This window comes from Suillus bovinus, assembly GCF_016758785.1.
Source record: "Suillus bovinus strain UH-Sbo-P2 chromosome Unknown EDB93scaffold_181, whole genome shotgun sequence".
Lineage (NCBI taxonomy): Eukaryota > Fungi > Basidiomycota > Agaricomycetes > Boletales > Suillaceae > Suillus > Suillus bovinus.
The window spans coordinates 1,378-15,958 of NW_024542237.1; the positions used below are offsets into that span (position 1 = coordinate 1,378).

At 45.4% G+C, this 14,581-nt stretch overlaps 4 protein-coding genes across 4 annotated transcripts; 1 reads left to right on the plus strand and 3 right to left on the minus strand.

The window, feature by feature from the left end:
• Positions 1 to 218: 218 nt before the first annotated feature.
• Positions 219 to 1,542, minus strand: EDB93DRAFT_1097000 (uncharacterized protein; the record flags this gene model as incomplete). Its single annotated transcript, XM_041446840.1, has 2 exons — positions 219 to 868; positions 924 to 1,542. The coding sequence occupies 2 exons, from the start codon at positions 1,540 to 1,542 to the stop codon at positions 219 to 221; spliced, it is 1,269 nt and encodes a 422-aa protein (XP_041300794.1).
• A 1,650-nt stretch (positions 1,543 to 3,192) lies between these two features.
• Positions 3,193 to 3,447, minus strand: EDB93DRAFT_1097001 (P-loop containing nucleoside triphosphate hydrolase protein; the record flags this gene model as incomplete). The annotated part of the gene is made up of 1 exon (XM_041446841.1): positions 3,193 to 3,447. A coding segment is annotated over one exon (255 nt), but the record flags the coding sequence as incomplete, so codon positions are not given.
• Positions 3,448 to 3,490: 43 nt separating this feature from the next.
• On the minus strand, positions 3,491 to 7,057 carry EDB93DRAFT_1096999 (uncharacterized protein; the record flags this gene model as incomplete). The annotated part of the gene is made up of 4 exons (XM_041446839.1): positions 3,491 to 4,284; positions 4,621 to 5,650; positions 5,714 to 6,728; positions 6,780 to 7,057. 4 exons carry the CDS (start codon positions 7,055 to 7,057, stop codon positions 3,491 to 3,493), a joined length of 3,117 nt encoding a protein of 1,038 aa, XP_041300796.1.
• Positions 7,058 to 13,327: 6,270 nt separating this feature from the next.
• EDB93DRAFT_1109587 (uncharacterized protein) lies at positions 13,328 to 14,124 on the plus strand (the record flags this gene model as incomplete). The annotated part of the gene is made up of 3 exons (XM_041447990.1): positions 13,328 to 13,444; positions 13,535 to 13,777; positions 13,813 to 14,124. 3 exons carry the CDS (start codon positions 13,328 to 13,330, stop codon positions 14,122 to 14,124), a joined length of 672 nt encoding a protein of 223 aa, XP_041300797.1.
• Between the last annotated feature and the right edge of the window lie 457 nt (positions 14,125 to 14,581).

Below are 14,581 nucleotides of genomic sequence, written 5' to 3' on the forward strand. Positions count from 1 at the left end.
TTCACCTCCACCAGCTGACAAAGATGTGCAGGAGTGCTGAAAGCAAGGTCATCGTCGGGAACAGCGCCTAGTCTTTGAACCCATATACCAGAAGAATTGAATTTTCTATCAGCTATTATATGAGTGATCACATGTGAAATGGTTAAGTAGTAAGTAAGCCAGTTCGCCATAAAATAAAGGCATAGGTTGGAGCTCTTGGGCCAGACCACTGCTGCATATTAAGCACTATAGAACCCAGCGAGCTTGTTCTGCGCCTCCCGGAACCTTGGAATTTCAGCATCAAACCTATATACAAAAGTATGAGTGCAAATGAAATAGATTGATCTGAGACGGACCGACCATATCCAGTCCTGTTTGTTTGGTACCTTGCGATAAATTTTGTCCTGGGGGACGGACCAGATGCAAATTCCCAGGGCAAGTGCTTCATCAGGAACAATATAGTTGTATCGAAAAGCAGTGGTCATGACTAGATGGGCGTCCATAGTTGGTACTTTTATAATAGGAGAAGTTCCCGCATCCTTGAATGACATTCTCCAACCATTGTGCATGGAGGGGTCCCATGAAAATTGTTCTGAGGATGGGGATGGTGCTGGGCGGGACTGCACTCCTGAAGTATCCAGCAGAATGGACCAGCAGCGACTATCACCTACCCAACGAGTCTCATTCGGAAAAAATGGTGATTCAGAGGGTTGTACGATATCCTGGGGCCTGAACAACGTATACACCCTCCAACCCTTCTTTACACAATTTCCGAGGGCATCTAGACAGAGGCCCGACTGCGGTATTCTCAGTGTCATTCGCTCCTCAAATGTTGCCATAGGGTAGAAAGAATGTGCTGCATCAAATGTAATAATGTTCAAAACGCAAGCTGCAATAAAAAGTATCAGTAGCTGCACCTAGGAAAAAGTATGGTTTGGACACACTGGAGTGAGACTTTAGTATAGTTTCAATAGGGTTGCAGGTAGTCTCCGTGACCTGCACTTTGAGCTCTACAGGCTTTCCGTCCACGATTACAAGTCGCTTGAACAAAATAGCAGTGACAGCAGGATGACCAAGATTGCCTGCTTGGCCTCGGGGGAATCTCTTCTCTGTGCTGTCCCAACCAGCCGAGACATTCTCATGCCAGTCCTTGTGCTGATGTTGAGTGGGTTCAAATACATACCCGACAGACACAAGCCACTCTGACAGCTCGTGAACATGACCTGGATGAGCATAGAGGTCAAGGTCTGAAGCATGGTAGTTCCTGTCCATAAAATGCATGGCGTTGAAGCCTGAAATCACAAGTCCAGTACGTGCTTGGAGAGAGCGAAATGCCAAAGGCTCCGGGAAATAGCGGGACAGATGCCGGTTGATGTTGTACGCACATCGGAAAAAGCGAGTGCATGCTACATACATGTAGCGGCATGTCTGTGAAAGCCACACAAGAGTGCGAGGGCTCAGATGACGCAGAATGAGATTGTAAATGGAGACGGTGCAAAAAACCTGCTGCAGCTGACCAGGCCTAGGCGGCCGGGAGGGTGCAAGTGACTTTGACTTCCACATTAAGTGAGCCGCTGTTAGCCTTTCAAGCTTATTAGACCCCGCTTAAATCTGAAAGTTCATTGTCCGTCTTCCCACGGTTTACAACTCCTCATTTGGAACTGGATGCCGGCCATTAGCTGGTGATTTTTTCAACAACAATAATGTTGGACCACTTCCATATAGATAGACCAGATATGATTCTGCTCCCTTCACCATTTTTGTGTAATTGCGGAACTCGACAAACAAAAGGATCCTGCTTGTTACCATAGGGAAGTGACACGTAGATACAACATCTACCGCCGAGATTCTTCCCTGGCAAGATTGGTAGCGAGTCGAAAGGAGGATGTAGGTGGTATTTGAACCAAAGCCAATGCGTCAAAGGTTGATACGTATAAATGTGGACTGTCATACGTTCAAGGCATGCAGGACTGTTCGTACTACAAGTCATGTATCTAGAAATTATTATACAAAGGTTTTTATGGGTAGACTGCAGGTGTAACTTATGATCTCAGCTAAAAGTTCCAAAATTCTGAGAGGTTGTTTGAATCACGGATTTGAAGCATCGCCCTGGCTTCGGTTATCATCGCGAGGGGGATGATCATCTCCCACATACTTGAACTCCTTCGACCTTACACCTTTGTACTCATATATGACAGCCAGCTGATGGGTAGCTATATCAATGAGCATCCGCCAATGGTTCTCATAGATGATGTAAAAGTATGTTATATAGCTTATTAGTGCGCTACAATATACATGGTTGATCTACACTCATTCTAAGGTTTTTTTGATGTATATCTCTACATACCATAGCAGCAGATCCATTGGCTTGCTGTAGTGTCCTGGTGCTGGGGCCTTCATCAGCCATTTTGTAAAATCCGCCAATGTGGCCCACTTCATTCCAAAGTACTTTTCCGCTTGCTTCTTCAGATGATCATGCTGAAAGATGCTCATGGCAAGTGGCACCACAATGTCTGGCCAGTTGCATCTCTCATCCCCTCTTCCTCTTACCAAAGGCACATGAAGTTCATCTCCACATGTCGGCACGTGGCATTTCCAGCAGATGCCCTTGTGGTTGTTGTATCTGATGCTCTTCTTCCATGTAAAATATTGCCCCAGAGTGGTTCCTGCATCCGACCAGACAGGACACTCATACAGCTTGTGAGGATCTCCAGGATCATTGCCGCTCATATGGCATAGAGTGCATCCTTTGGCCTTCATCTTGTTTAATGCGTTTCTCATTCTATCCACTCGGTCCATCTCCGTGACTTGGTTCTCTGTCCTCAATCTTTTGGAATGCTTGGCAGCCTCTGCAAAGGGATCCGCACCAGACATCTCATTGAAAGTCCGCTTGTTGACTGAGGTCATTTGTCCATGACTGGGAGATGCGGTGATTTGCATGCGCGCACGCCGTTGCGGAGATGGCAAACTTGTGATGATTACGCGTCTCTGAGGTGAGGATGTTGGGAGTGGGCGTGCATGCTGTTGGGTGATTGCCTCTTCTTGACCTGGCTCCTTGCGTTCATCCTTGCAGACACAGCAGAGCTGGTTTCTCTCATCATCTCTGCACTTGATTCCCTTTCCATCTATGTAGAGGGTGGATCCGTAGCGAAGACAGCGCTTCAGACCATGTTCGTAGAAGTAGTCATGGGCATACCACATGCCCTTGTGATCTAGCTCTGATCGGTCTATTTTGATCTTGGGAGGTGATGTTGAAGGAAGCATGTAACATCTGGCAGGAAGTCCATCCCTTCCACTTCGGCCTTGACCCTGAATGATCTCAGACATCTCCAGCGGTGTCTTTAGGTGGATCACCAGTCGGACACTAGGATAATCATTGCCTGTGCTGAATGCGCTTGTGCAGATCATCACTGGACTTTGGCCAGAGCGCCAGTTCTGGTAGTGCAGCAACCTGGAAGTGTCGCTCATATCCTTTGATCCGTTGTAAAACGGCCAGCTTGTCTGTTGGCATTTAGGATACATATATGGTAGTTTGTAGACTGCTCACCCTTCTAGACAGATTTTTTCCATCTTCTATGTATGTCACAAATATCAAGCCTCTGTCTTTGGCAGTCCATCCTAGCTGCTCTTTCTCTACAATCTGAATGACCTTGGCTGCCAGGGTGTGGGACTGAGCTGGTGGCTCCATGATGTACTCCAGCTCCGGTCGGTTGCTGCACTGTCTTATCTCGACCGTTGTAAGCAAAAGCCCAAATAACTCTCTGAGGGCAGGAACACTCAAAAGAGGCATTGAGCCACTCAGGAGTATAATCTGCATGGCGAACTGTCTTATCTCGTGCAGATTACGCATGGACAACCGGAAGTCTTCTGATAGCAGAGCGAGATGGGCTTCATCAAATATTATCCTGCTTACTGGCAGGATCTCATTGAGCTCTGCCAGATATTGTCTCCAAGTCTTGAATCTAGCCTTGTCTGCAGATACCAGGATCAAATTTTTGCCGGGGGACAAAGGTTGTGTCTGGTCATAGACTTGATAGGGAATTCTCATGGCTGTGAGTTTTCTCTCCCAGTCTGTCATCAAAGACTTCAGAGGAAGAACCACCACCACCGCTTTGTCTATCTCCATGATGGCTGGAAGGATGGCCAACATGGACTTTCCTCCTCCTGTCCTGAGCATGGCAATGACATCGGTCTCTCGCTTTAAGGTAGCGATGACTGCTTCTCTTTGTTCTGGAGATATCCATTGGCTTTTGGAATTATTGAGAATGATTTTTATTGTGGCCAGGCCATTGTGACTGATACGGTCTTCCTGGCTCTTCAAAGCTTGCTGATTGAGAGGCGGGTGCGATGCATTGTCACCTGATGATGCTACTTAGCATGAGGGTATACTAGTAGCAGGTTATGTACCGTTGACTATAAGCACCTGTGTCAAGTTCTGACTCATTAGATTGTCTTCTGTGCATCTGCATTAGCATATGATTGCTGTGCTGAGATAGGTCAACCAACCATTCATTGTGTCAGACACATTGGACTCCTCGCTAGTAGGGTAGTCTTTGCAAGTCGATCAGCATGTGCGCATGTTAATGGCGTGATACTCACTGCTTGATTTTGTACAGTCATCAATGCTGCTGGTTTGTTTACTACCTGTATCTTTTAGGCGCAGTAGGGGTCTGATTAGTTTATGCTTATGTTGAATATTGCAGTATGGCTTGCCTTTGGCTTTGGGAGTCTTGCTTGAGCCTTGCTCGGGTCCTTGACTACTGGCCTCTCCATAGATGTCATCAAAATCTAAATCATTGGTGGGAATTACTGCTGGTTGCGGTGGTATGGCTGCTTTCACAGCTTCCTTGATGACTCCTTCTAGCACCGGTGTGAGTGCATCTACCATTCTGTCTGTCAACCGCTGTTCCATGCCAGCCATAAACCTATCCTCCAGCTTGCGTACCATGTGACAAACCATGTCCTCAGTGTCTATGCGAATGTCTGCCTTCAACCCAGGGACTTTGTTGGGAGGCGGGTCTTCAAAGTCTGAGGCAAACCTTCCTGACTCTGCCAACTGTTGGAAGTGGATGGCCCTAGCATCGGTGTATGCTAATTGCAGACCTCCTGGAACTGTGCGCATCAGCAGCTGCCAATTTGTGCTTGCTTGAAGAAATAGAGGCAGTAGATCCTCTGCCCCTCCAGCCAGCATGTCTGGACTAAGACCATATATGCGGTTCTCAGTAGCCCTGCTATGACCAGCTTGAAGGGCCTCTATAGTGTCTTCATCATCATCCTCCAGCAGTTCTTCAGCAAACCGACCTAGCTTGCGTCTGAAAGCCGTACTGATGTGACGCCATGGGTTGACGGTCATACTAAATCCAAGTTTGAGCATACATTCCCTTTTCATTGTGGCTGACAGATTCTCCGTGGTAAACAGCATATCGTTGTTGATGAATATCTGCTTCTGATAGAACTCTTTGATCCATGGCTTGTCTGGATAGCAAATGTATGCAGCAACTTCTGCAAAGGGTCTGGTCAGGGCAAGGTCTTGAATCATAATGTCGGCTGTGACTCCGTCTATGGAGTGAGGGATTAACTTGTCTGTCCCGGTCAGTGCTGTTCCCTTGTGATATGTTCTGAGCATTGTCAGATTCTTTCCCAGCATGACTAGGTTGCGCTGAGAGCGAGTCTGTCAACCATGTGAGCATATGCTTATTTATACTCATCCAGATGAGATGAGATGAGATGTCACCTTGGTATTTCTATAGGTCATGGCTGTTAGTTCCGTGCCACGACCTGGCGCTCCGCTCAGCATCTCGCATCTGGCTAGGACAAGCTTTTGAAAATCTGCATAGTCTCCTAGCCACTGCAGCAGGGTGCTCCTGTTCCACACCAGCTTTCCTTGACGCATGACAGCAAACTGAGCAAAGTGCTTGGGATCACTTATGAGGGCCTTGAGAAAACGGTCGCGATCCTTGAAACAAGTGTTTCTGCGGTCCGACAAGAAACAGTAGCCCACGTCGTGGTTGCTAATGTCGTCCACAATGTTGTCATAGCATACCCTCATCTTGATTCCAGCCAATACCTTGTTCTCCCAGAGATCCACCATTTTCTCCTCCATGGATGCAAATATCTCTCTCAGATCATCTATGTGCACCTTGTTGCCTCGGTACAGCATCTCCATCCATCTCCTGCGATCTACCCACCACACACGAGGGAGACTGACAGTATTGTAGGCAATGCTCGATGCTCGATGCTGAAGGGATCGTATGCCACTGAAAGGAGAGCCGGTCTTCTCTGTGAACCAAGGTTGGAGGGCATCACAAGCAGCTTCATCGTTGCCATTGTATACCTCAGCACTAAGAACCTTCAGCTGTTTCAAACATGCAAGTCGCATGCAGTACTCCACTCTGGCAAAGTCTGGAGTGATAAGCACAGGTTCTTTATGTCGTCCATCAACCTCCAGAGTGTGCAGAATCATGAACCGCTCTGTTGGGCAAGGAATTGTGTTGTCTTCCCCTTTGACCCACTTGGTCATCCAGACAATGGTGAGGACTGCATGTATCTTTTCTGCGGTCTGCTCCCCCTCCCTCAATGCCAGTTCTAAATGTTGCACAGCTTGCATGAGGTCATGTGTGATAGGAACCTCATAATCTTGGCTTCCATCCGCTCTCAGTAGCATGGCTAGGAGACCAACTGTTGAGCGGATGTATGACTTCATTGTTGTGTCCTCTTGATGCCGGTGAAGAGGAGAGTTATTTATTCCACTGTAAACATATGAGTTCAACATACAGGTATAATGATAATGACCAACTGACTCTTTCAATGGATCAGGAGAGTTAAGACGCTGCAAGATCAACTCGTCTGTGATGTCCAACAAAACCAAGGCGCTTTCAAAATATTCTTCCACTGCTTGCATGAGATTTGGCATTGTGTGATCATCTGCCTTTGGTAGAGCTACCAGCATTCTTAGAGCTGCTACATCATAGCCAGCCACATGCTCATGCCACTTTGTTGTCAACAGCCAGGGGCTCACCATACGCTTCTCCTGTGGTACTTGCTCCACTCTGGTCGCCTCTGCCATCTCTTGTCTCATTCTGTCTATGACATCCTGAAAATCACAAGATGGTTCTGCTCCTCCAGCCACCCTCCAAAACCGCTTGTGTGCCCCCATATTGAGCTGCTGCACTTTGCAAGCAGCCCATTGCTCGGGAATTGGAGTAGACTGGTGGTCTGTTCGGTGATGTTGGCTCATGTTTGCTTTGGAACGGCATAGGTATGAGCATAAGTTGCAGGCAATGCCTTCCTGCACTACAAGACCTTTGTAAGCGCTACAGTCTCTGCCTCCAGCTATGGAAGCCGGTAGAGTTGGGGGGACCTTCATGTCAGCAACAGCTTGACAGTATCGAGTTCTGTCCAGTTTGATAGCAGGATGCTTATTTTTTATGTGACCAGGCATGTGATCCGGAGGCAAAGCAACTTGACAGATGTGGCAGCAAAGAGCAGGAATGTCAGGATCTACCACAACGTTGATGAGGTCCAAGTATGGGTGATGAAGTAGTCCATCCTTTGATCTAGTTCAATCATCATATGTGTATGGTAGTTGCGCCACTCACTTGACTGCCTTGCTGGATGACCGAAGTGGCAGGTTCTGTTGATCTAGGCTGGAATGAATATCAGTAGATGATGCATACATACCATGGTGTCTACTCTTACTTGATTATCTTCTTGGATAGTCAGCGTCCTCTTCCTTCTCCCATCATTCATGTCTGATGCTTGGTTGATGTTCATGGTCTGGTCCACATAATAAAAAGATATACATATATGCCAGATTATAGACTTACTTCTTCCAAGTGTTGATTGAGATCTATCGATTGATCCTTGTCTGAAGGCTGTTGATGATGATTGATTTATATATGTGTATGTGCTAATGTATGCCCTTACTTCAATCTCCCCCATGTCAACGTCATGCATATCTCCCGTTTCTTGTGAAATACCATTCTGTTGCTGCTATTTATAGCTTGGTCAGTGGACATGTATGCTAATCTCTTCTCTTACCTGGCTGGACTGTATGGGCTGTGAATCAGGTTGATGTCTCTGTGCATTCTTTTGGTTACTATGAGTCATGATTTCACCATCCTCATATGTTAAGTACCTTGTTTGAAGCTGCTAGTAGAGTGGGAGCGCTCTGTTGATTGTGGTGAGTGGTGACTTTGGTATACATGCATGCTAATCACCGTGTTTGAAACGATTGGCTGGATGGAATGGTTCTGTTGGTTGTGGTCAGTGATGTTTGTGCAAAGGCATGTGTAGTAATTACCTCGTTTGAAGCTGTTGAAGGCTTTTGTGAACTGTGATGAGTGGAGATTTCGGTATACATGCATACTAATCACCGTGTTTGAAACAGTTGGCTGGACGGAATGGTTCTGTTGGTTGTGGTCAGTGATGTTTGTGCAAAGGCATGTGTAGTAATTACCTCGTTTGAAGCTGTTGAAGGCTTTTGTGAACTGTGATGAGTGGAGATTTCGGTATACATGCATGCTAATCACCGTGTTTGAAACAGTTGGCTGGACGGAATGATTCTGTTGGTTGTGGTCAGTGATGTTTGTGCAAAGGCATGTGTAGTAATTACCTCGTTTGAAGCTGTTGAAGCCTTCTGTGAATTGTGGTCAGTGGTGATTTTGGTATACATGTATACTAGTTACCTGTCCAACCCAATGCGACTTTGTATTTCTGAAATGCTTCCTAAGAATCTCCAGAGTTGCATAGGCCTTTTTCCCATCTGCACATCCAGGATCAGAGCAATAACAAGGAAATTTACCCGCGGCATTCTTATAGACAGTGATCTCTTGATCATTGTATATAAAAGTCTCGACGTCTTTCAAGCACTTCTTACTATGCTTGTTGTAGTCTTTAGTGCTGAACTCGAAAGAGCAGTTGAGACAGGTACGCATGCCAGTAGTTTGATGGACAGCAGTGGTAGTGGATCAAGAAGGGTGTGAAGAGGCTGTGCAGAACCCCAGCTAATCTTTTTTTCATTAGTAATCACTAATGGTGCAAGGACCCTTCCCTGGCTCTCTTATTTGTAATCACTGGTCTTTGTACGTCATTTCGGTAGTAGCAACACAGATCATCTTGCTGCGGCTCATCCCTGCTTCCTTGCTTGCTCCATAGCCATGATCCCTATATTCTCGTTGCTGTATTTTGTCTGGCTAGATCTTCAAGAGATATCGCCCTCTTACGCAACTCTCTTGTGTGATATTCACCTGATGCTTGAATGTAGATGTCATCCGCACTTAGTCTTATTTATAACTGGCAAGTTAGACATATCTGGTTCGACTTGCAATCGTGCACGTCATAAAGAAGCCGCTGACTATCATTCTGAACTTCAGAGCTCTGTTAAGAATTTGACCAATTTGTTTTATGCACCAAGAATCGGTATGCAGTGAAAACACACCTAAAGCCCTTCTCCATGGCACACAAGAAAGGCCAGCTGCCTGGAATGGTCCAACGGCAAGACTGGAGTCGGTAATTTAATGGTTGGTTTTAATAGTTTGTGGTGGAGAAGAAGGATTTGAAGAAAATGTGTGTACCTTCCGAAGGTACATGTACATGGACCATCTAGCCTGCATGATTAACATTTATGCTTGGACCTTGCAGTACAAGCTCATAGCCTATAAGATGTATCTGCAGATTCTCATGGACATGGGTCGCAATCAGCAGGCTGTCATATTTGGCTACAAGGGTAAAGGGTGTAAAGAGTCGATTGAAGGAGTGCACTGCAACAAGGAAGGCTATACGGACAGCTATTCCGGAAACGGCCTATTCAGAAACCAAAAGAAACATGTACATTATCTTTGAAGCAGGTTGCAACCAACATGAAGAACAGCCTGGGAAAGCCTTTGATAACTGCCTCTAAATAGCTGAATTGTAATACAACTGGCTGCATGCTTCAGATGGATGCTTACCATCTCTGGTTCAACTCACTATGGAAGTTGTCAGCAAAGGATTCCCAGTCTACCTCAACAGACATCACAAGTCTACACCCCACTTTCTCTTACCAGTCCTCAATCACCCAACATGGCCAACATACATGATGAGTTTGATGCCACCCTTGAGATTCGCTTTGTTCACAGGAAATCCGGGTTCTAATTGAAATAAACTGGTGTGTTAACTATGGAGTGTTAGTTGAGGACAGTCATCTCAAAATAAAGCACAATGGCTCGCCCATGTACTGTGCGAGAAAACTTATCCATAAAGCAAAACTCCTGTAGTTTCAGCTGAGCATTTAGCTATGCAACTGATCACATAGGTTAGAGCTATGTCCAGCTGGTGGTAATAGATGTTACAAAAGGGCTTCATTGCCTGCTACAGCTTAGGGAGCCAACAAGGTGGCTATACTGCAGCAACTGTCAGAGATGCAGATGGCGGAAGTTTCGACATCCTCTGAATGGCACAGCACTTTGAACATGGTACATAGAGCAAAGGATTCAAACCATATATATGCCAGCAAAGTAAGTGAATATCTTGGTCAAGCTGAAACGCCTCAAGCACCTCCCCGTGAGCTTCCTGACTCCATTCGCCATGCAAGCAAGGCATAACAACATGCACAAGCAATGACGCCCAGTGAGAGCTGGTTGTGCTCGGATAGGCCAGGAAATGCTAGCAGTGACTTTCCCATTTTGTATCATGTCGTGTTCTACCACACGAAGTCTCGTCTGCAACGTTGTATCGTCATTTGGACGAAGCTACGACTGAAGAGGAAAAGCAGAGAATTCGCTCTGCAAAGGCACTTGGTGGCATGGCACTTACCCTAAGCAATCCCCCCATTCCACAGTCCGATGCTACCAATGCATCTCTTTCTCGTAGTGCTCGTCGCACGGAAACACTCCGAGCCCTTGTCCAACTTGCACGAGAGAGTGAAGGCTCTAATAATAGGGCTGGGCGTCGCAAGCATGCAAAACTTGCATTGAGTGACGATGACAACATGGTACGCATCTTCTTTCAATGCTCCGACTTGCAACTGTGACTTATAATTACATTTGAATGTTGATTACCCTGTGCTCCCTCAGGAAACTGAGCATGATGATCTTGTTCCACATGACGACATAGTTCTGCACGAAGACCCAGTCCAATGTATGGTATCCATTGGTCGAGCTGAATCTTGGTGATTTTGAGTTTGTCTTACATTTGGTGCCTCGTGGTGTTCTTCAGTCATGCACTTTTTATCGCGCTTGAAGCATGCAAACACATTTTCATGTTTGCAGATTTATAGATCCTATTTTGAAACGTCTTCAGTAGACAGTTGACATTAATACAAGGTTCATAACAGTTACTCTGAAATCGTGCAGTATTTGTAACGACATGAAGGATTTATGATTAGTGCTGCTATATTATCCACTTCTTGCTAGCTATAGAAAGTTATTTGCAGGACGAGTAGCAATCGTCGATCTATAGTAGCTTGCAGCGGGTGTACTGGGTAAGTGATAGCTGATTATAGACCGAATGAGCTAAACACGAATGTAGCGACACATGCCTGGAAAGCCTGTTGTATGAGTATGCAAACACGTACGTTTCACACCCATGATCATGTGAGCAACAACATGATGTTAGGTGTCGTGTACAATCAACCATTGACGTTAGGCAGATCCCAGCGTGCTTGTGGTACTCCATCCAGTTTGAACTGAGGCCATCGAAGGGATTTATGCGTATAGTACTGTACGGTAATGCAGAGGTCGGTATAAACGACGATACGTCAAAGTTAATATCGACTGTAATTGTCTAAGAAGCGTGAAAGGACATATATGGGAGATATATTTAAATGAATAAAATTTGAACGTTTAAACACCATGCGACAGCATCTATTCAGCGCTGAAATGTCTTAATTGCGGACCGTAATAGACGTATTCTGGAACGGCACTTGTGGATTATTGTTTGTACAAATGTGGGAATGACCACTGAGGACATGTATTACTCTATTCCACTATTAAAACGTTGATTACTCTCTGCTAACTTTCTATTCTAAACAACCATCACATCACACACTTATGTTTTCAGCTCCAAAAGCGACGCTGAGAGAGCCAGGATGTCAATCCTGCGTGGCAGAGAACGAGTCATGTAATGCGTATTGTTCAGCATCTGCATGCAGCAGATGCACCAACCGGTGCTCGCTATTACCGGGTAAGTCGTCGCGGAACCTCTGTGTATTATCTACTAACAATACTTGGCAATGTTAGCACCTCCTCCAAGGCGTCGTGGAATCATGTGCGCAATTCGTCGATTCAATCCTCGATGCAATTACTGCAGAGAGATGAGATTCATTTGCCGAGGAAGAGCTGGCGAAGCATGCATCACTTGTCAAAAGCGGTGTAGCAACGGTACGTGACTATCTACGTATTCCTGTTTTATGGTACTCAATCATGTATTTATTAGTTCCAAGGGATGAAGAAGAACCGATTGACGATGCATCTTGCACTGAGGCAGAATCGTCCGACTCCACGGATGGCGAAGACGACTCCACTGACGACGCATCTGGCACTAAGCCTGAATCGACCGGTTCCACACATGGCGACGAACAGCCCATTCCAAACGCATCTTGCACAGAGTCCGAAAGTTCTGACTCTTCAGATGATGTGATCGTTCTAGATCACAAGCCAGCAGACTGGATCGATAGACCGGTCGATAACACCAGAAAGAGACGCAGAGACGATGAATTAACTGTCCTGGAGCACAAGCCTGTGGAATGGATAGATAGGCCGCGAGATGAGAGTAAACGGCGGCGGAAGGACTTGGGGTTGAGTTGAAGGAGTTCTGGCAGCATACTTACTAAAGGTTGGATATGCAATGAATTTATGTATAATTGTAGAGCATGACTTTAAAAGCTTGATTAACGTTCCTTCTATGTAATCTGAAACAATGATGAATAGGGAGTATGTGCTAATACATGCTTAGACACAAGTTGCGCCAAGTAATAAGATTAGTCCACCCCTGCACTAACTCGCAAATGTGTCAACCTTCAACGGAAGTGCGCAGAATGGTAAGTTTTAACTCAAGCTGTCCGACAATACCAAGGATTGGTTTTGCATCGCAGTGAAAGACCCCAGGGCAATCCAGACATACGTGTCTCACAGTGCTACAGAATACATTTGAGGCTTTCTGGAGCGAACGCGACGCGGTCTAATTGACATTGAGGCATGTTTGTTACATGTCACACCTAAATCGATTGATGAACATGTGACACGTCGATAATAGGCCATATCGTCGTTGTTGCGAAGTCCAACAGCGATCTCAGCTAACCAACGTCAATTTGCATATTATTTCTCTGCACACGTCTATAAACATCCGATCGGCATATCGATTACCAAGAATGTCGTACAACAATGCCGGCGATCGTGTACAATACGCTGGAGATCTCAGCGACCTCTCCGAGCGTGTCGGGAAGGACGTATCACAATCTGAAGACGAACGATGTAATATACAGCAGGTATTCACTCCTTACTGTACTGCCCACTACGCGAACTGATAAACACTTTAAAGGGACATGATTCTACATCATTACAACGAAATATTACAGGTATCGGGCACCCCAACAAGCGTGTTAGAACACATAGATCACTGTGGAATGACGGAAGAGGAGAACGACACTCTGTATGTATCAACGTATTACTATGAACTATCACAACCGATAACCAATTGCAATTGCAAGGGAGACGATTTCAAACCATCAAAACGAACTACTGGATATATCAGTCACGCATACAAGCGTTTCAAAAGCGACGCATCACAGTCAACAGAAGAACGAGGAGTACTACACGTGGTATTCATCAAATTATTGACTGTCATACGTTACAGCTGATAGACGATTGCAAGGGAGACACATTGACCTCGTTACAACGAACGAGTGAAGATACATTCTTCAGCAAATCTACGACGGATCTTCAAGACACTATAATACAGCTGGAGCATATGATCGACAATCTCAGGGACGATCGTGAACGCATGTTAGAGAGACATGAGATGGAGCAGCAATGGTTTTTAAGACGGATCGATCGCCTGCTTCGCTGCGCTCGCATGCAGAAAACCCACATCAATAAGTTAGATGAGGAGCTCCGATGTTATCGGGACATTGCTGAAAAGCAGGACGGAGTTGTAGATGGTAATTAGCCTTACAATTTCCGAAAAACCTGTAGTTCAAATCACGTTGTGTTTCTAAGCGTAGTTCATTCATATTGCAGCATTCGAAGTACAAATATCACAGTCGGTAACATGTATCAGAATGCACCGTAATTCAGAGCGTCTATGATATGATAGAAACACCAGAAGGTATATACAAGTTCAAGTTTAAGAGTGCCATAAGCGTATTTTACTCGTAACATGAGTCATTCGATTCACAATTCAATGCATATGATATCTTTATTACGCCTTGGTCCACTAGCACAATTCGTTCATCTCGAATTTCCAGTATTTCCAGCATACTTACTAAAGGTTGGATATGCAATGAATTTATGTATAATTGTAGAGCATGACTTTAAAAGCTTGATTAACGTTCCTTCTATGTAATCTGAAACAATGATGAATAGGGAGTATGTGCTAATACATGCTTAGACACAAGTTGCGCCAA